The sequence below is a fragment of the Mus caroli genome, chromosome 15, assembly GCF_900094665.2.
Source record: "Mus caroli chromosome 15, CAROLI_EIJ_v1.1, whole genome shotgun sequence".
NCBI lineage: Eukaryota > Metazoa > Chordata > Mammalia > Rodentia > Muridae > Mus > Mus caroli.
This window is the reverse complement of record NC_034584.1, coordinates 53,429,909-53,452,899: the sequence shown is the minus strand read 5'-3', so window position 1 is coordinate 53,452,899 and position 22,991 is coordinate 53,429,909. Positions and strand designations below refer to the sequence as shown.

General features: G+C 42.1%; 1 protein-coding gene across 4 annotated transcripts in view; it reads right to left on the bottom strand.

Annotated features, from left to right (window-relative positions):
- Positions 1 to 22,991, bottom strand: part of Nsmce2 (NSE2 (MMS21) homolog, SMC5-SMC6 complex SUMO ligase) — a 223,870-nt gene that overhangs the window by 163,320 nt on the left and 37,559 nt on the right. For all 4 annotated transcript variants that reach the window (XM_021182762.1, XM_021182763.1, XM_029469824.1 and 1 more), the window contains exon 3: positions 14,446 to 14,552. In XM_021182762.1, coding sequence (XP_021038421.1) covers positions 14,446 to 14,552 — 107 coding nt within the window. The remainder of the gene's footprint in view (positions 1 to 14,445; positions 14,553 to 22,991) is intronic.

Below are 22,991 nucleotides of genomic sequence, written 5' to 3'. Positions count from 1 at the left end.
AGTTATTTTTTTTTTATTTATGTATGTGAGTACACTATAACTGTATAGATTGTTGTGAGCCTTCATGTGGTTGTTGGGAATTGAATTTTTAGGACCTCTGTTTGCTCTGGTCAGCCCCACTGGCTCCAGTCAACTCCACTCACTCAGTTCCTGCTCGCTCCGGTCTGAAGATTTATTTATTATTATACATAAGTACACTGTAGCTGACTTCAGGCACACCAGAAGACGGTGTCAGATCTCATTATGGGTGGTTGTGAGTCACCATGTGGTTGCTGGGATTTGAACTCAGGACCTTCAGAAGAGCACTCAGTGCTCTTACCCTCTGAGCCATCTCACCAGCCCTTGTTTTTCTTTCAATTTCACTTTACAAACCCTTAGGTTCAGAAATTAAAAGAGACAATGACTACCTTCCCAGTGTCTATCTCTACAGCCCATGACCCTCATTTAATTCTTGAAACCACCGTATGAGGTGCCATTATCCTCCTGACAAACAGAGAGAAGCAAACTGTTTGGGAGAACGGGTCGATTGCTAATTGAATGAATGTCACATGGATCAGGTAGCGGAGAAGCAGCAGTAAGGCTTGTCCTCCAGACTTCCCACAGTCAACCACTCTCCACACGTTCCATACAGCCTCACAGAGAGACAACATTGCCACTGTCTTCCATGAATAGACTCCGTCCCTGTTGCCTCTATGCAATCAGGGACAAGGCTCCAGGCTGACATAACAAAGAGGAAGTGATTTCTCAGGAAGTGGGGGATAGCTCCATGACAGAGGACATGCTTAGTATGCACACGAGGCCCTGGCTCAATCCCCAGTACCAAAGGGAAAAGCAAACTCAGCCTCCATTAACAAAAGCCGACAGATACTGTGAGGCACACACTGGAGGACCGTCAGCCAGGCTCTGCTTGGTATGAAAAGGACCGAATATTTCCGTAAACTCAAGCATAAAGCATCTCACAGAGTAGAGAAAGTCGGCCTCAGTTTTTCTTGACTTTAAATCCCTAAAGTTCCCTTATATTCACAAGACTGCTATTTCAAAATAGAACATAAGTGGTTTTAAAAGAGTTAATTATAAGTGTTTTATTTTAAGGTTGCACATACATAACAATATTTTTTTCCTCAAACAGATAACACTGCTGCAATCCCTCTTGTACAGATGGCAAATCAGTGTGGAGGGCCACTTTTGTATAGACTGAATTTCTTCAATCTTTACTTTTAAGAGCTTTAGGCAAGATTGTAAATATACTTTATAACTAAGATAAAATATTTTATTTTAGCTGATAGCTACATCCTATATGAATTTAACAAACCACATCTCTCTTGAACACAGAAACATCATAAAAAAGCTTTGACTGGTCTGCAGAAAGAAAAGTGCAGCTTTAGTGCTACCCCTTGAGAGCAGCAAGGTGGCTTGGTTAAGTCCAATAGTGCAGAGTCAATAGTGCTCACTGTGTCTAATGGCACAAGGTTACCAGGCTCACTAATAAGAAGGTTGGAGACTCAAAAGAGTGTCTCACTCGGGGTAAAGAAATCTGGTTTCAGACTCTTACTCATAGGGCAGAGGACTAAAGCTTCAGCTGGTATTTACAAATCTGGCCTAAGCAAGCCTTGGGCACATGGTAAGCAAGCATGGAAAGCCGAAGAGAAATGACTTCTGTATCTCTCACCTGGATCTCACCTAAGTCCTCCAAATCACTACACAAACCGATACCTATACAACCAATGGGTCTTTTCAATGCTTAACAGAAAGTAGACCGAAATAAACTACTTATGCTTAAATGTTCCTTAAGAGACCGGTCTGGAAACTCTGCTATTGAACTTACTTCTGTGAGAAATTGTACTTCAGGCTTCCATTTAAAAACCCAAACAGTAGGACATAGCTTTCTCTTCCCAGGGCCAAGAGGCAGAAACTTCCTCTATCTCCTCTGGGGAGGAATCAGACCGCTCTGGGCCATTTCCATACACAGTTACATCATACACAGTTAGGGTGGGCCATTAGTCTCTAGCGGGTACACAATCACCCTTCATGGGGCTGGGGCTGGGACTGTGTCAAGCAGATCTCTGTCTATACTTGTTGCTTTATGTACAATGGCTCACTGAGCTATACAGGACAAATACTACTAATGTCCCACGTTAGAAATGAGGAGACCAAAGTGCAAAAGTTACGAGACTGGCCCAAAGTTATAGCCTGGCAGGGCTAGGGTAGGAAGGCAGACTTTTATTTCTCAGGCTAATCTCCCTTATCACTCAGATAGCAACTAGTCAGCAAAAAAAGCAAGGGCAGAACAGTGACTGACTGTGGTTTATTCCATTTATTTTTAGACTAATTATATATGGCTTTATGAATTTTCACTAACTCTATTCTTTATTGTTGCACAATGAGCTAGCCACTAAAACCATCTGATCAGAGAGTATAAACTGTTTCTCCTTGTCACGCGGAAATGTTCACTTCAAAAGTTTCACAATCCTGAGAACCAGTAACCGAGCAAGCTGATCTGCAGTAGACACTTTTTAACTGTTAGAGGAGATTCTCCTAGAACTTCTCATGGTAGCCGGCGGACAGAAATAAACCTCTACCAAAAGGCAGCAGCACTGAAGGCAAAAAGTAAATGTGGGTCGTCCGTACACATTCCTTCCTCTCAGCTTAAGCTGTGCGGCAGGAAAACAAACACAGGAAAGTGACCTGCTGCCCTTTACTCCGGCTTAGGTGGCTTAGAGGACAACACTCACTAAAGCACATGGTAGCTATTCTTTCAGGAAGAAATAAAAGTTGAGGACTGGAGCTACAGTTTGCCTAGCCAGCATGTATGATGCTCTGTGCTTAGAAACAGAAGTAAAGGAAAATGGAGGTGGGCTGGCCAGAACAGTCGGACACACCTTCACCTCTAAGGACTTTCACACGCTATCTCATTCTAAAAATCAAGATACCACTATCAGATAGGTGAGGGCAGCTATTGCGAAGCTGAGTTTGCAAATGAGCATAAAGCCTAAGAGACTTGCTGAAGGTCACACATTACACTGATCATTAGGACGGAAATCTGTTAACACTACCATAACAGCCCTGTGTGTGACTCGGTACAAAGGACAGGAAAGCGCTTTAATCTCATGTTCTCACTGAGTAATTTCACTTCTGTTACAGAAAACACAATATAATACATAAACATGTTCTGACTTCATCATGCCATCTTATATGCCACCACACTATCTACAGGTATTCCAAGTAGTACCTCAAGAGTTTCTGCCAAGAAAGAAATGAACAGATGATGGTTTTGGTATTTTTAAAATCATGGTTTAATTATGCCTTATTTGTCAAATTCATTTCTGATTTTGTAAGAGGGGATTCTTTGAGCACACCTAGGATTCAGTCCAGTCTGAAGTCCCATTTATGATTTTATGGGACATTTTAGGCTTCTGTTTCCTGTCGAGGGCTAACTACATTCAACCTTAGGGTAACCAGGGGTGGCCCACTGGGTGAGCAGGGCTTGCTTCTCAGTGTCAGCAGCATTCCAAGGACCACAAGTGGTTGAGTTGACTGATGTCAGGCTCAAGAACATGTGAGATTGTACATGTGCCAGCTGAGAGGAAGGTAAAAAGCAAGTATGTCCAGATGTCTGGGAATTATTTGTGTGTGCAACCACATTCAACTACTTCTGGTTACTGTTTCCAGTGACAAGAACAAGGATCAGGCCTTCCTAACGAGCATTTTCATGTTAAATATAATTAAATGATTATTTTAAGATGAAAACAAAGGAGTAAAGAAATAATTTTTAAAGCCATTGATAAGTGGCACAAAGATATGAAATTCAAAAATATCTAGTGCTTAATTTATCAGGCTGGTCATGAAACAAAAGAAAAAAGTACCACCTTTGCCAGAAGCACAATGTTCTGAGGGCAAAACAGAGAGATGCCCTCTCTGGACTTGCAGTGAGTTTGCTGAGCACTGGATCCACTTCACAAAGTAAGTTTTGCAGTATCATGGTAACTCACAGAGCCTGGGAATGTAATACCCCATACTCTTCCTATTATTCTCTTGCTTGTAAATAGCTTGCAGAGATTCTAACTGAAATGCAATTGACATATAATACATAACTAAGTGTTCATATAAATAATAAATAAGTACATAAATCCTACACATTTTTCTGGCTAATACAATACCACTGCCAAAATGCTATTGATACAGTTTTTCAAAGGAGTATTATGAACAAAATAAGATTTAAAGATGTAACATATAGCTCAATATATAGAATGATTCAATAATTCTGTATACACAGAGAAACACATTTAGGGTTTCATTTCTGGTACTTACATAAAATATAAATACTACACATTATTCTTAGACTAGAAATCATGTTTACCTAATTATCTGGTGCTTATCTTAGGACAACCCCCATTACCATACACTAGTTTACCCTGGTTTCTATGGATAAAAATAAGGCAGCTTCAGTTCAACTGGCCAGATCCCATACTGCTCCCTGGCCTGTGCACTAGGCCCAGGCCCTGGTTCCTACCCAATCCTTCCGAGTCACAATGCTGACAAGAGCACCGAGCTCTACCCCAGCCAGCTCTCCACTCAGATTTCTGGAGACGTCCCTTCCATAGAAAGGCGATGGAGCAGTTTCCCACTGCCCATTCCAGTCTCTACCTGTGAGCTAAAATTCCCTTCAGAATGCTGTCTGACTCTGGCCAATGGAGACGATGGCTCTTCTTTGAGGAAGTTCCTGTACAACCTGATGACTTCTCATCCTTCCTAGATGACCTGCACTGCTATCCCCATACCCAGTAGAAACTGAGGCTCAAGATCTAAATGTATACCCGCAGAATTTACTAAGTCTGTCCTTTGTCCAGACTTCATAGATATGATTGTATCAAAACTATATCACTGTTAAAATTATTTTGTAGCTGCCCTAGGGACAAATCAATAGGATTTTGTATCTGAACTAGTTGAAGTACATTATGATCGTTAACTGAATTATGAGGTCAATAAAGAACTGCTTTCAACTCCGCAGGTCAGTCAGTCTGTGTCTATCTTACAGTGAATTAAACACTTGGGGACTCATTCCCCAGGTCAATCGGCTTGCCTGCCTTTCTCTTACCCACTCACCACCACTGCCAGATGGTAAGAGAAAGCCCAAACCTCAGCCTTAGTTCTTGTCAATTATAGAGAAAAGGTGATTCTGGAAGTAAGTGGTTACCCATGCTACATGTAGGTCCAGGTGTGTCCTGTCTGTAGTCCAAAAGCTGCATGCACCCCATGATAGCTATGAATTTAACCTAAAATAAATTTGTTAACTTACTTAAAACAAGATGTTCTTAGATGTGGATTTTTTTCTGTAATTTGATCATAGAGGTCTCAAATGTGAACTTTATAAATGACAAAATCATGCCACAATGTTACAAAGTTAGCTATGTCAGACAGACAACATCCAAGGTGAAGACAACAGAGACTGTTATACTAAAGAGCAGTTCTGCCATGTAAGTAGCTCATGTTGTTATAGGTGAGGTTACCTATTGCTACCAAGACTAAGGTTTTCAATCATCATACCTGTACCCCAGTGCTTAACTGGAGTGTGTGGTAACCCTGGTTGTTCAAAGGTCTGTTTCCCATGCCCTGCCTGCCAATCCGATAATCCCTATATTAGACTCATTGTTGTTACAATGACCAAATTCTTGATAAGAAGTGAAGGGGAAATGCTGTCTTTTGGCCCTTAATTCAGGGGATACAGTCCATGAAGGTAGGGAAGGTGAGGCAGGTAAGCGGGAGTGACCCCCCGCTATGGCAGAGGAAGCATGAGGCTGCTGGTTACATCTGGACCTCTTCTGGCAATCTACCCTCAACAGGCAGGCCTCACCTCTTAATTTGTACAATCTCCCCAAAGAGCACTGCCAGGGAGGCTCAAGGATCCAAACCCATGGGCCTTTGAGGTTACCTTCCATAGTCTACCTCTCACTCTTAGTGAAAGCCGCCTGTGGCCTAATCTGTAACTCTCCCACTTTCCTATCTACTGTCATTTCCCCTTCTTTCCTCACTCCCCGTCATAAATCACTGAGGGGTCTTGGTTGTTTCCAGCAGGCTCTGACAGCCACACTGTCTGAATGCTCTTAAAAGCTTCTTCACTCCTCCTTCTTCCCTGGTGGAATAATGTACCATTCCCCCAAAGCCTGGCCCTTTCCCTTCGCTTCACAGAATAATCACTAAGGGTCGCCTCCTGCCCTGAATTTGGTGTGCTCTGCCTACTTCCCAGTTCCCTAGACAATACAAATTTCCTTTGTAAAATCAGGGAACTACCAGGAGTGAAAAGATGGCTTACCACCTGTTGCAGGGAAATATTAAAAAAGGAACAGGCACGTTCCTGCTTTTGTGCCTCTGCCGCAGCAGCCTGGCCGGCCATGCACTGGCGGGCAATGGCCAACCTGTTTTTATTTTGTGGAGACTCTGACTCTGAACTCCACAGTGTCTCCACCCAGCTTGCTAGGTTCCCACTGGTGGGTCGCTACCACGTCAGCCCCATGCATAAACCCCCCAAGGCCTTTGTGGTACACATCAGGTGAACCCACTCTTTGCTGCCTTACCTTTCTCTCTGGAACCCAGTGGAATCACATCAAGAAGAAAAACACCACACAAACTTAGCTCAGAAACAATGGTAACCCAATCTCTGGGTGCAACAACTAAAACCTTATCTTGTCAGCCCTATTAAATCTGATTCCTCCAGTGTCGAATCCTGATGGATCCACCATGATACCGGGAAACTCTAGCAGCTATGTCTTGCCTGTATGCTATCCCCATTCCTACAGAGAGTCTGGGCACAACTCTCAGTACCCACTTGGTAGTGTTACCTGTGACGTCACATTCCGAGGATCCAATGCCCTCTTCTGGCCTCCATGGGCACTGCACACATGTGATATACACACGTAAAATCAGGCAAACCACTCCTCCATCTATTGTAAACCTTATTTTAAACAGATGAAGAGGCTGTGACTACAGAAGCACTTGACAAAGTGGATTCTTGGGCATGTCAGCCCTCCCTCCCCAAACTGTTTTCTTGTTAGCTCAGTTTAGGATATTTCTAAATATCCTTTTCCTCTGGAGAATCACATTGCATAAAAGCACATTAAAGGCTTTGGAGTATTTAAAGAAATTCTTTCATCAAGCATTCCCCAAGCTTACTTAACCACAAAATCCTATTCTCCTTTTATATTTATCCACATCCCAATTAATTCGTATTACAGAGCAAGTTTTGAAAATACCGCAATAGAGCACAAGGCCTACTAGAGTATTAAGCATTTTATAATTCTGATTAAAATTCAACACTTAATACCTAACAAAACACTAAGACAAGTTTCTGTAAACTATGAAATGAATCTCAGTGTAAGAATGTTCACCTCTAGCAGCCATATTCCCTTGATAACTAAAGATTTATCTAAAGTCTTTGCTACAGAGCATCTTATTCGTGACCTGTATGTACAGGCCTAATTCCATGTATAAGACAAAAAGTCCCAAACACAAATGCAACTTGAACAGAGTAAGTTCTAAAGGACCAACATAGGAACCAGCAAGCACAGAAATACATATATCCCAAGGCCGAGCAGCTGATGAGTAAATTCTCAAGTTGGTGCTTTTTATTCCCCTTGAAACTGCTACTTCAGGGCAATGTTCCTACAGAAGAAACAAATCACATACGCTATGATTCATGCAAAGCTTCTGAACTGAACTGTTAGGGGGAGCTCAATGTGGGACACAGGAAGTAGAAGAAAGGGTGGGATCCCAGGACTTGGCCATTTGGCTCCAATAGCTTCTTATCTGCTTCTCTCTTCTGTCATCTTACCTTGCTAGTCCACAGTCTAGTTTCTTCTAGGCTTAGGAATTTTTAGCTTCAGGCTTATAACCCCAAGATACTTCCCCTTCCTTTAGTGAGGGGCTCGTAATGTCTAGAGGAGCGAGGTACATTTGTACATCCCCTCAGCAGAAAATCACAGCCAGCATCCTCTGGCCTAGAACTTCCTTTAGATGCTGGGAAATAAGGTATTAGCTTTCTAAGTAAACAACTCTGTTCCAATTTGGTTTCATTAAAGTGGTAAGATTACCCACAGGGGCTGAGCATGGTGATAGATGCCTTTAATTCTAGCACTTGGGAGACAGAATCAGGTGGATCTCTGTGAGTTCCAGGCCAGGACAGCAAGTCTACATTGTGAGTCCCTGGGGTGGGTGGTGGGGAGCTATAGAGGTGGGGGATTACCTATAGCGCCACACGTTAAAATAGTAGATAAGTTATCTTAAAAACAAGCAAATAAATGCCCTGGGCTTACCAGTTGATGAAGGGTGAAGGGTGAGGGCACAGGGAAGTGACACATCAGAAGTGGCCAATTCATTGCATAATGACAAGACTGAAGTAAAGTATACTTTGACCCAGCTTGTAATTTTATCATGCCTGTTTTTCAACACTACATATGAAGTCCAATTCTACTCATCTAACTCTCAACATATTGACTATATATGAGAGATAACATTTCAGGTTAGCATATCAAATAAAAACACAGTAAGCATAATAGGGTAAGGAGACTTGATCTTCGAGAAAGACAAAAGGAGCCAAAAAGCCCCTGAGGCTTGCAGTAAAAATGCTTTAAACACTGCCTGAAAACAAAACCAGCTATGTGAGTGCAATCCGACTTACATGCTTAAAGCCTTACATAATCTGCAAGGTATAAGTAGGACAAAACAGAGTTTTGTGTAAAGTGAAGAGAATACTCAGGCTCTGGATTTCCCAAGTACTTCACAGTGAAGCAAACAACACAAGTGAAGCTGGATGCCTCTCCTAAGGGCTGGAGCTTGCTCTGAAAGGGTAGGTCCAAGTGAATCTTAAGCTCCTTTTCAAAAACTTTCCCTTTCAAAAGCTCTATGACTATATGAAGTAATATATTTTATCGCTGATGACTGATAATCTAAGGGACAAATACAAACCAGTTATCATCTGTCATTTAGCTTTAAGGTTCCGATTCATTTTGAACATTAGAACTGAGATCATTCAGAAGTTTGTAAGGGCTATCAAGATAGTGCGGGTAAAGGTTAACTAACTGCCAAGCCCAACTCATAACCTGAACTTAATCCCTGGGACCCACATAGTAGAAGGAGAGAACTAACCTCAAACTGCCCTTTGACCTCACCCAGGCATAGCAGCCCAAGACATCTTTGCTGTGTCTTTGAAAGAACACATACTTGAGGACAGACTGGGGGATCCTTTGAACTGGTCACTCTCACTAATCTAAAGGCCACAGGCCAAATTATAGGTGTAGGCGCAAACACTAATAAACACAATGAGAAGCACAGAAGACGAACACTGGATTGATTTTATCAGTCTAACTCCAGGAGTAGCATCTACTTGGAAAATAGGATGATGAGTAGTGAAACCATCCTTAAATTTGCTATTGCCGTGATGTACATCACCAGGCACAGTAGTGGGCATGGCTGGCGTAACCCATCACTGACCAACCTCTGAGGGTTATGCCACCACTGTACTTCAGGTTCTTACCTATGAGGGTAGGCATCTTTCCTCTGCTTTTCTGATATTAGAATTTGGAATAATTGAGGGACTCTAAACTATGACATAATGACCATCAAAAGGGAAGGATGAGAAGGCCTGGTGAAGGTTAAGAGTACTTAATGCTCTTGCAGAGAACAGCTCCCAAATGCTGCTCCCAGGGGATCGGATGCCCTCTTTACGCTTCCATGGGCACCGGCATGCATGTGGTACACAGAAACTCAAAGACACACAGACACACACACACACACACACACAAATTTAAAAACCCAACAGCCAGGAGGTGGTAGCATAAACTTTTAATCCCAGCATTCAAGAGCTAGAGGAAGAAACAGGTGGCTCTCTGCGAGTTGGAGGCCAGCCTAGTCTACAAAGTTGAGTTCCAAGACAGCCAGAACTACAAAGAAAAACCCTGTCTTGTAAAACAAAACAAAAACATACATCTTAAAAAAAAAAAAAAAACATGAGGAAGAGAGTTGGGGTGTGTCAGGATCAAGTGTGGGGAGAGACGGGAGAGAAAGGAGAGAGGGTCAGGAGAATGAATGGAAATTTGCAGCTGGCAGGGGTAGGGGAGTGGATGGCATCTTGAGAACATGCCAGAGACCTAGGATGAAGGAGGCTCCTAGGAATCAATGGGGTTGACTTTAGCTTAGACTCACAGCAGTGGTGATACGGAACCTGAAGGGGTTACCTCCTGCAGCCAGGAATGAACCCCAGTGGAGTGATAGGGACACCAACCTACCCACAAACTTTTGATCAAGATTTTGCCTGTCTATAAGAAATGCAGGGACAGTGATAGAACAGAGACTGAGGGAATGACCAACCAATAACCAGCCTAACTTGAGACCCATCCCCTGGGCAACCACCAATCCCTGACCCTATTATGCTTGCAGACAGAAGCCTAGCATAACTGTCCTGAGAGGCTCCACTAAGCAACTGGCTGAAACAGATGCAGAGACCCACAGTAAAACACTGAACAGAGCTTAGGGACTCTTACAGAAGAGTTGAGGGAAGGATTGGGGGTCCCAAAGGGGATAGGGATTCCACAGGAAGACTCAGAGAGTCAACAAACCTGGACCTTTGTGGGCTCTCAAAGACTGAACCACCAACCAAACAGCATACATGGGCTGGCCCTCCACAAATATGTAGCAGATGTGCAGTTCAGTTTTCATGTGTATCCCCCAACAACTGGAGAGGGAGCTATCCCTAAAGCTATTGCCTGTCTGTGGAATAAGTTCCCTTAACTCACTGCCTTGTCTGGCCTCAGTGTGAGAAGATATACCTAACCCTGCAGAGACTTGATATGCCAGGGTGCGGCCCAGAGGGGCCTTCACCCTCTCATAGAAGAGGATAGGGGCACGGGGAGGGACAGGGACTGTATGAGGGGGAAACCAAAGAGAGGGGGCAGTGATCATGATGTAAATTGAATAAAAAACATGGAGAAAAAAAAAACAAATAATGATAGGTTAAATAAATAAATACAGACCATCAGAAATGGGCTGGGAATGTAGCTCAATTACTAGAGTGCTTGACTAGCATGCATGAAAAAGTCCTGGGTTCAAACCCCACCATCTCACAAAACTGGGCACAGTAGTACACATTTGTCATCTCACACACTGCAAGTTCAAATGTCCTGGGCTACATTAGACTGTCTCAATTAAATTAAAAAGAAAATTAAAGACCATCATAAATAAGGTACCTTCATTTCTGACAAAAGTCACATTACAAAATAAACTACCGCCAGGCAGTGGTGGCGCACGCCTTTAATCCCTGCACTTGGGAGGCAGAGGCAGGTGGATTTCTGAGTTCGAGGCCAGACTGGTCTACAAAGTTCCAGGACAGCCAGAGCTACAGAGAGAAACCCTGTCTCAAAAAGAAACAAAACAAAACAAAACAAAAACAAACAAACAAAATAAATAAACTACCTTGCATTCTCCATATTAAGACTCATTTTACTCTTATCAGAAACATCTCCTCAGGAAGGAGTCTTCTAACCAGCCACCAAAACTATGCTCAGAGTGATTAAATGGCCCACAGTGACAGTAATAAAACAACAACTACTGCTCACTAAATGTCTGTGCTCTGTTCTAGACTTCAGAAATCAGAGGTAAAGTCATGTAGGTCTTGCTCACTGACTTTCTATGTCATAGAAAGACAAAGGCCTGGCACAGAGGTATGTTATACATTAAAAAAAAAAAAATCAACAGACATGTGGAGGGAAAGCAATCTAATGGAGTTCTCAGAAAGCAAGGGAAGGTACAGCAGGCAGAGCCATTTAAATCTCTCCACTGAAGATGGAAACAGGTTTTTCAAAGGCAGTAAACGGTGATGATGATAGGTATCATTATCAGTGTACCCTCATTCTTTCCACAACACTTTTATAACACGTGTGCTCTCATGACTGAAAAGTCTCCATCCAAATAGCTCACAGGCATTGAACTCACTCATTCTGAAAGTCTTCAGAAATGTTTTGGGAATTGGTCATTTTGTAGTACACACTATATTAATATTCCGTCTACAAGCAAACTTGCTAAAACCAGGATCCTTTTTCCCGTTAGGTAATGAATACTGACTCCTAATTAAACTTTCAGACCTATGGGAGACAGTAGTACCAATTTCTCACAAGACAAAGGGTGGCAATCTAAGAGCTTCTGTGAACTGTTAAAGGGACTTCCCAAGGAATTACTGGTAAATTAATCCAGGTATCTAAATGCAGAGTAAACTTTCCAAACATGAACTTCAAATTCAAAGGGGGGAGCAGAAAAGAGAGCTGTCTGTTCGAATGATAAGTACTTCAATGACTGAAGTAACATATTTTAAAAACAACCTCTCTGTGGCTTATTATATAAAAGTTCATAATCAGAAAGGCCATGGTAGCATTTGGCACAAGCTCCTAAGTGAGAGTACTATGTCTTCAGAAGTCTATGACAGAGCCTAGAGTTTCCCATCATCCAACCTGACTTACAACTCCATTTTAGATCATGAACACTTTACATATTACCTTAATGAGCTTAAAGCTAATCCTGTATGACATAAATTTTAGAGTAAGTCAAGGTCATGGAAAGTATCCCAAACTGCAGTAAACAGAACAACGTACTGGTGTTTTAGAAAGTGTGTGTCCCATCTTTCCAAGTTCTATTTAGGAATCTGGGTTTGCAACAACACAGTATCTGACAGCTCCATCAAGAGCTATGGATGCCCAACTGTTTTGATACAGATTAGCTAATCTGGTTCACTTAACAGTGGTGAAACTGGCAGATCAATGCCTTTATGATGAAACCAAGAACATAAGGTTCCAAGAGTAACTGTTTGTGACCAAGGATGGTACCTGAAGAAGTGGGAGAACTATGCCATTTCCAACCCCAGACTGCTGCAATTCCTACAGCGCTGGCTGCCTCGGTCCCTCCCCAACTGCTACTCATTCTTTATACCTCAGCACAAGCAACAATGCAATAATGCCATATCTTCAAGTCCAGAAAGTCATGTCAAAACTTTTCCCTCAAATTTCAGTCCTGCCCTCTGAGTCCCTGACTGCATGTCTCAAAAGCCTTTACGGATTGTGACTACTTTGGCCTTGCGTGACACTTGCAATCACAATGTGATTTGGTACCTCCAAAGGGAAAGCAGTCTTCTCTTTCGTGAAAGCCCAGGAGCACTGTAAGAAGCATCAGCATCTCTAAGTCCACCCACTCTGCATGCAGTAAAGGGTGAGGGTAACTGGGGGCTTACTACTTCATTACCCACTTTCAAATTTGATGCCACCAAAATGTATTTTCCTTTTTTGTTGTTGTTGTTTTGTTTTGTTTTGTTTTTGAGACAGGTTTCTCTGTGTAGCCATGGCTGTTTCTGGAACTCACTCTGTAGACCAGGCTGGCCTCAAACTCAGAAATCAGCCTGCTTCTGCCTCCCAAGTGCTGAGAATAAAGGTGTGTACCACCACTCCTGGCCAAAATGTATTTTCATATCAAAAATTATTCAGAAAACTAGAACTATAAGTCACAATAGCCAAAAACCACTGGAATTTTATAATTTGAGTGAGTTTATTATTTAGCTATAAACAACTAGTCTTAATCACAGTTATACAAAAGACTAGCCATTGAAAAGCAGGAAAAATATCTATATTTAATGCTCATAGTCGTGGCTTAAGTATTAGACAACATAAAATTTTATCTTCATCTGAATAGTGGCCTTTTGGAATTTTCCCACAGCCATAAGAATAAAAAACAAATAAAGAAACCAGAAGTGCAAGGCACCCTGTTACACAGGTATCCAAAGTCACTTCGGCAGGGAGTTTCCATGGCTCAGAGACAAAGGGTTTCTCAGAACCATTACTGCAATCTTATTGCTCACTTCTTACTCAACATGGCACTACTAAAGAGGATGTTGCTACCTTCCCACCTTAACTGCCTTATGTGTTGTTCCTGTGACAGCTGGAGTCAACAGAGGTAAGTTTGGCTTCTGAAACAACTGAAATGCCAACTTTATTTTTAAAGTTACTATAAATGCTTCCACATTATCTGATTCTAAAAATTTTGCAAGAGATGCATATTAGTTAAAGCTAGAGAATGAGTAACTAACCCTGGCCTGAGTTATAGCTTAATCAAATATGACAACAGAAACAAGCTGTACACACTCTTAACAGTTTAATGAAAATCTCCTCATTTGAGGGAGCTTACACTAAAACTCTTCACACAAAAATGCAAGCCAATCTAAAAGTCTTTTCATATGCTAATTAGCCTCGGTGCCTAGCTGGGAAAATATCTCTGATTCTTTGCTCCATGAGAGTGCTGATCAACATCTGCTTCAGTAAGGACAAGGAGAGATTAAGGGTAGAAAAGAATTTAGACTGTGCTTCCATTCCTAGATGACTGAGCTGTGAGCGCACTGTAAGGGAAGTGGGGTAAACTTACATGATTGATTGTAGACTGGACAGCCTTAACATAATGGCTTAGTTCTCGATCCATTTTAGCAAACTCAACCATGGCCTTGTCCATACTGTGCTCACTACTCACTTCAGCTGAAAGAGAAAAAGAAGCCACCATTATTGTCTTCTGCTTCAGGCACCACATCTGGAAAAAGTTCGAACATAATCATCCAAAGGCTAACTTGTAAAGTACTGCACTTTTCTTCAAAAGCCCTTCAACAATCAACTTTGTCTATTTGTCTGTCCCTCCCTTCCCAGAGCTTTCCAGGTGTCTGAGAGCAATTTCCAGGTATTTGCCTCTTTCATGTGACATCCTGCTCTTCTTTCCTCACCTCTGTTCTTCAGAGAATGAGACAAATTCCTATGGCTTTCCTAGGCTGTGGCATCTGACACACACACAAATCCATTGCATTGTTATTACAAGAGAATGAATGATTAAAAAACAAACAAAAAACAAAAATGAGCTGCAAAACTATGAAGTTCTGGTCTCTGGCCCCTTCTGCAGCACATCAAGAGACAGGCAGCAATCTTACTGCGTGCTCCATGATTCTTCCTTCTACTGTTTCCTCCTGCTCAGGCTATGCTGGTCTTCACTGTGTTTCTCAGCTCCTCCAGACATTCTCTGAGCTCTGGAGCCTTAACTGAGGCTGCCCATGAGTCACAAATGGCCAGCAGAGATTTTAAACTTTATTAATAAAAAGTGGCCAGGACAGACTAGAGAAGAAAAAAGAGATCCACCAGAAGCACTTAGTCACTGGATTCCACAGCATGTATTTCCACCACCAAAAGTCCCCGACCTCGGGCTGGAGAGATAGATGATTCAGACAATCAGAGTAACTTCAGCTCTTGTTGTAGATCTGAGCTCAGCTCATAACTGCTGGAAACTCCGGGGACTGGAAGACCCTCTCCTGGCTTCCTTGGGCATCTGCACTCACGTGCATGCAAACTCTCCCTCCCACCACACACCAAACTCCACATACATCCAATTAAAGATAAAATACATCTTTAAAAAACTGCCGGGGGCTGGAGAGATGGCTCAGCGGTTAAGAGCGCCGACTGCTCTTCCAAAGGTCCCGAGTTCAAATCCCAGCAACTACATGGTGGCTCACAACCATCCATAATGAAATCTGATGCCCTCTTCTGGAGTGTCTGAAGACAGCTACAGTGTACTTACATATAATAAATAAATAAATAAATAAATAAATAAATAAATAAATCTTTTAAAACAAAACTGCCCCATTTAGCCAGATCTGGTGGCAGAGGTAGATAACCCCAACACTCAGGTTAAGGAAAGAGGTAGAAATTTAAGGTCAGCATGGTGTACTTTACCTCATCTCAATACCCTCACCCAACACACACACACACACATACACACACACACACACACACACACACACACACAGTTTCACAAAACCCTCTCTACGATTTACCAGACTAAATCTGAACATCATTCAAGAACTGAGCTCAAATCCCATCTGTTCGGCAAGTATACCAACCTAGAAGTAACGATTTGCTTAATTTATCTTAGCACCTACATTTCCTATTTTGGCACCATAAATAATCATGCCTTTCTTATCCCCATCTTTCTCACTTCTTCATGGACAAGAATGGTGTATTAGTGTTCTGAGAGCCAACAACGAGTTGCAGAATTAATATTTTCCTAGGATCATTATTTTCTAAATCTGGGAGTGTCCTACATGATATTCTGGTGAATTAAAATAAAGAAAACATATGGTATATACTCATTTGTCTACTCTATTTTCACTGTGATTTTTTTTTTCATCAGAAAAAAAAAAAGAAGAACTACCAATACTAGGTAGGGTAGGAGGCAGAGTCACATAAAGATGCTAAAACCCTTCTGTGCAGGACCAGCATTAGAGAGGCTGGTGTAGTTGACAAAGAACGGGAAGTAATGGCCATGAGGAAACAGAAATACACGCACAGTGATACCAACAGCAGCAACGGTAGTGCATGCTTCATTAGGCACCAGCACCATGCACAGCATATTGTATTTATGGTACAGCTTACAGTACCATATCTGGCTGAGTGAGACCGGTGGTTGGTTACTTTGTTTTTTCAATACTAGGGATTAAATCCAGGGCCTTACACATACTAGGCAAGAATTTTATCACTGAGCTACATCCCCAGCCCCCTTAAATTTCCCTGACTGGTCTTGAATTCACTATGTAGTTCAAATGGGTCTTGAACTAGGGCTCTTCTTGCCTTGGCTTCCAACATAGCTGGTATTACAGGCTCATACCACAGACCAACCAGACATGGGAAGTTTTTACTGCTTTATATACAGAAGAAAGCTCAACTACCGTGTTCTAAGCAACAGTGGTACCAAGCAGAAGAATGAAACTTCCAAACTCTGACTTTCTAATGGCAAAACAAAGATGCTACTCTGTTGGACAACACGGAAAATGATCAAGACTCCAACTCCTTCACAAGGATTCAAGGCAATCTGTGAGCGCCAGCTGAGCTTCCAGTTTAGACCCTTAGAACTATACTTCTAAGTAGGCTACTGGGAATTTGACTTGGAGGCTTAAGGGACCTGCTCTGACAGGCTCTGTCTAAATTCCTGAAATAGAAGAAATGGAAAGATAGGGAATAAATGCTTCTTCCCCCAGGTTAGACATACACTAAGCTTTAACACAGAGAAAGCATCTTTTCCCATCCTCACATGTAGTTTAACGTGCTATGACAACAGTCACGTCACCGACTGAATGCTAGGAGAACATCAGCCAGGTCCAGATGCGGAAAGTCAAGGGTACATGAGTCTAAACACCAGCAACCAAGCACACAGACAGGAACTACTACAGACTTCCTGTCGGGTCACAAAGAGAGCTGTAGAGAAATGGTCGGGAACAAGAGTCCTACAGAAAAGCCTCCTAAGCAGCACTCATGATCAGAAATAACTTTTATTACACATATCTAATTGCTCTCCCCCAGGTAAACAAGGTCTGAGAGGAGTGGGAATATTGAAATTCCTTCAATATGTCATCTACAAATGTATTAGATCCAACCCTTTCTCTCAGTAATTGAATGAATCTACATGAACTTAATGAATATTGATTTCCAAGCCAATGCACACATGGAGAAGACCCACGGGAACATCTCAAGGCCCCTGGGAAACCTGTCACCTGGCACATTAATTAAGAAATTGTTCCAAGAAGTTAAAGTTAGTACAACAACTAGCTGAAATATGTCCCCCTACCTCCACCCCAGCAAACCAAGTCCAGAGGGCACAGATACTCCCTGCTTTGCACTGTAAAATTCTAGCTGTCTGTAAGCATGCCAGCATTAGGCTGTTCTACAAACCTACCCAACAATGCCAATCAGACCTACTTCTAACACTATGCAGAACCACTGTAGCCTGCACGACCTCATGTACATTATTAAGTGTGGCTTAGTCCAGAAAGAGCCACAGAACAACTCATCCCTTGAGGACAGTTTTTGTTTGTTTTTGTTTTTCTTACTCAGGGGCAAACTCCCAAAAAACAAAATAAAACAAAACAACCCCCCCCCAAGACAAAGAATAACAGAATCACTGGAAGAAGGCTTCATTTTAGATTGAAATACTCTCATGCTTACATAATTGCAGAAGTCTCTAACTGGATGAAGCTGGCCTGCTTATGGTTTTCCTAAAGGCAGACAAACCTATAATTATGCAATCTCAGCAGCCACGCTATTCATTAGACACGTCATCTGTTACTCAATGCTAAAATGCACCAACAGCACTAACTCTTACTATTCTCTGCTTTGAAGCACTGAAAAAGCATTGAAGGTAGATTAAGCAGAAATGGGTGACTTAGTGCTAGAATCAAACCCAACTTCAAACAAAATTTATAGGCTTTAATGAGAGGAAGATAATGGGCTGAGGCAGGAACAAATATGAATGTTTTAAGGCGAAACCGTAGCCACTGATGCCAGTTGTCCCGGTATAGAAGAGCATGGCAAAAGTAGAGACCGGTTTGAGAAAGGAGGGCAGGAGGCAAGTAAGCTGCTTTTATGGACATGGACTCTCAAGGAGGAATAACTTCCAACTTGTGGCTAAGAACTGTAGGTGACAAGCATGGCAATATTCTGTGTTTATGTAGCACAGTATGGGAGCATGAGATTTTTTTCCCCACTCAGATGCAGTACTGTCCAGGGTTGATTCATGCCTGTTTGTTCAGTATTTTCTAAGCCACTGGTTGAAAAGCAGAAGCAGGTAGGGGAAGCAGTTCTTATCATGGCATAGCCTTGTCCACCTGGTCATGATCAACAGAGCAACCCAACTGCCATTCCAGACGGGCAACAAGGTCAGTGAGGGAGGTACACTTCTGGACCTACTTATTCTAAACAGGGTCTTCCCTAACCACAGGGGTGCTGTGCCTGCAGCCCATGGAATAAACTTCCCTGAGGTCCAGCTCTGGGGTTTGGGAAATAGAGCTGAAAGTCACTCACAGTCTCTAGGCCTTTACTAGCCCAGCCTTCACTAAAACATCAAAATGTAGGCTTGCACTCTCCTTGTCTCTCCAAGCAAAGCACATACAAAGACCTTGAACTTCACTACACCTCACATGCGTTTCTGAGGTGCCCTTGTTGAAAGCTCCCTATGATCTCAGATATAAGGTCCCCTCTCTAACATCTCTCTACTGTCCAGAAGAGGACCTAGTATTCCAGCCCTTATCAACCCATAAAATCTCTTTACTTTTACAAGCAGGACATGTGTGCACACACACACTAGTGAGACACACCCTCAAGACAAATGTCACCTACTTATTCTTCCCACCTGCATATCTAATCAGCTGCACGGCTTTGTCCAGGGTCAAGCTGCTTTCTAAAGTTTTGTTCTAAACAAACAACAAGAAAACTGTGGGATCAGGTTAATTTTTCTATTCTACAAAGCCACACACAAGCATGTCTGAACAGAAACAACCAATTACATGGAGTTGATTAAATTCAGCAGCATGTATTTTATTAGTGACTTACCAAGCTAAGACAAAGCAGACATTTAGTGTTGCTAAGGATTGCTGACTGTGAGTCAACATGACTCACACACTTAGAAGAATCTGATAAACACTAAATGTCATTAAATACACAGACCATTTTGGCAAGAAGGAGGGTGGCAAGGGTTGCCTGACTTTAGTTTAAATTTCTTAAAACTAAATGGCACACACAGCCAGAAAATTTTATTTTCTAAAGACTGGGAATAAGTATTTCCAGATCTCTTTATATGAGAACTTGATTCATCCATATTTTCTGTAAAAGACTTTACTTTGTTTTTTTTTTTTTTGGAGAAATACAAACAGATGACAGTATAAACAATATTCTCAACTTCTCTGTGTCAAAATCAAACCAAAACCTGAATTCTCTGTAAACTCAGATCCAATTACCTACATCTAGTGACATCTATCTGTGTGTCTCCTGACAGACAGATATTAAGCAATCTACACTCATCAGGAGTTGAATTTAATGACTTACTCAGTGCTTGAGCAATCTTTAATAGAAACTTGGTTACTTCTCACTACACCGAACTTCAAAGTTGTAATTATTCCTCCACACAGATATTAGTGTGGTAAAATTAAAACTGAATCCCCATGTTATAGCCTCCCACTAGAAGTAAGTGTGCAGTATCAGGTGTATGATATAACCAGTCAGCAGCTGGTTTCTTCCCAAAGTCCAGGAGAAATCTTGGAGGACTTTCCACCTTCCTGCCATCTGCCTCCCCACAAACACATAATAACCCAGCCGTGGGAACTGCACACCACATAACTGAAGGGGCAGTCTGCTTCATTACTTTCTTGTGGGATCTTCTGTGCAGTCTTTGGAAAGACTGTTTCCACACCTCTATAATGGGTATCAGAATAGTACTGAAGGCTGGAGAGATTGCTGAGCGGTTAAGAACACTTGTGATTCTTGCAGGGGACCAGGGTTCGATTCCTACCACCCATATGACAACTCAGAAGAGCCTATAACGCCTGATCAAGGAGATCTGATGCCCTCGTTGGCCTCCATCAGCACCAGGAATGCGTGTAGTATACACTCATTCATGCAGGCAAATACTCATACCCATAAAAATAAAATGCAAACCTCTTAAAACAAGAAAATGATAAAGAATAGTACCAAATTCATAAAGTTGTTATCATGTAGGTACAGTGCTCAAAGAAGAGCCTGGCTTGGCATGAGCACTAACCAGCTATATTTGTAACTAAATCCATTACAGAGTAGATAGCTCATCTGCAAATATAATTAGTCCAAATCCTAGAACCATTTTGCCCTCCGAACTAAAAAGTTTCAAGTATATATTAACTTACAAAGCAGCAAGCTGAACCCACAGACTGCAGACCTCAATGAGAAGGCCTGCAGACACTCCTTCCCAAGTTCAGAAACTCCTTCACCTGCCAATGGTTACTGAGCACTTACTACCCATCAGGCCGGGGAAATGCCTTAATGCAAGAACAGAACTACCACACAAGGCAAAGAGCCTTAGCAGAAGGCCATGGCTGTTCACCACACTGGGGTGGAGGCTAAACAAATGGTCTCAGGGCTCCCCTGAAACTGACTGATTCAGGGTTGTCCTAGTCAAAGGAAACCCTGATGGTGAACAAAGAAAGCCATGGATGGAAAAAATGAACAACCTTGAATGGGTACTATGTATGAGGACCTGTGGACACACTACCTCTGCTCCAACAGAATTTGGGCACTATTAAGCATACAATAAAGATAAGGAAATTAACTCCCGGAGAGGTGAAATCATCTGACAGGTCATGGAGTTAATAAATGTAAAGTTATGACTTGAAGTCAGCAGCAGGCACAAAGCACAGTGTATGAACAGCCACAGACATAGACAAACACATTCGATGCAGAAGCCATGGAGTAATGAGTTTGCTGTTCCTTGTCTAAAGGCTTTGGCTGCATTGCCTTCCCATAAGAGGAGAGGACACAGGGGAAGAGACTAGTCACTGTGCTCCCCTCAGACTTGGCGTCCCTTCACTCTACAGACAGCTACCTTTGTGAGACATCTGCTGGCACTCCATAAACTACCGTGGCAAAGGTGTCACAAAAATCACAGAAATGAATGCTGCCAGTTACTAAAGCACCATAGGCTTTTCTCATCTTAAAACACACCCTTAGACTCTCTTGGTTCCCTCGAGTTTGAGGGTCAGGTCTTTGATTTGACTCAAACACATTCCCCACATCCCAACCATCAATTCCTACTAGACTGGGAAAAAGTTGTGAGTTCAAGGCAGGAAGCAATATTCACAGCAGCACTTCCCAACTAACAACGTTTCTGTCTGTGCCTAGTCTTATCTATACTGTGAGACTTACAGACCCAGGGAAGACGTTTAAGGAACAGAGTTTGGCTTTGATTCTGGTCCAACACTAAAGCTCCTGCATGAATTTCTGGCAAGAAAGACGAAAAGGAATCTCTTCTGAAAAAGTCTACAGTGGTTCCTGAGAAACTTAAAGAGGATTCTGGTGAATTATCCAACCCGATACCTCAAACACAGAAGACCTGGGAAAACTGAAGGCTATTTTTCTCTATTAATCATACTTTCTAATATTCTCAATATAAATTTATCTCACTTAAGCTAGTAAATGCTGAGTCATGTGGCTTACCCACATATTTAAAAGCAATGTTTAAAAAGCATATGGCTGAAAACTGAGATGATACACTACTGTGGTGTCTACAGCCCGCAAAGCTCTCTGCCTAGAGTCAACACTGCTATTGGGTTCCTGGCTGTAATCTCTTAGAGCTATTCTGTGTATTTCATGCCACCTTCTAAAGATGACTACAGACACATCAAAATAGTAAAAAACAGAATGGAAACAAGGACTCAAAGTATGATGTGTTAGGAAAAATGACTCCCATGTCTCCCAGTGTTCTTTAGCGGCCTTGTCTTCATGTACAGGAACACAGAGACTGAGAACACGCCTCTTTTAACTCCAGGAGAGCTACTCTACAGTACCAACATAAAAGCAAGCAAAACCAAGTTCCACAAAAAAGCAAGAATAGCGGTGCTAGGCAAGGAACACGAGTTAAGTAATTGAGCTAAGCAAGTTCAGTAGTAATGAAGTTTCCACTCAGTCATCCAACAGTGGTTATTACCAAGCACGGACTCCATGCCTAGCATCTGCTGTATCCTGAAGAGCGATCAACAGGGCAGTGCTGTATCTTATTACAAAGAGCGTTGACAAATTTTTACCCCATTCAGAATGTCCTCAAGAGCACTGACACAACCACTAGGACTCTGTCTGACTCGGTGTGATGAGAAAGTCACAGCTTAGCTACTCTGATTATTGGAATCCTCCCAGAAGAGTCTAGGTTAGCACCAGGCAAAGATAACTATAAATCTGAACTCTCTACACATTAAATGATTTACACCTCAAGCCTATATATACAGTGATTTTATTCTTGCTCAATGTGGTTCAAATTTGCTTCCAATGTAATAGCCCTAAATCAGCAATAAATCAGTTATCCAGGACTGTTTGTCTTCCCTTCTTTAAAAACCTCGTATCAAAGAAATAATGAATATAGACACT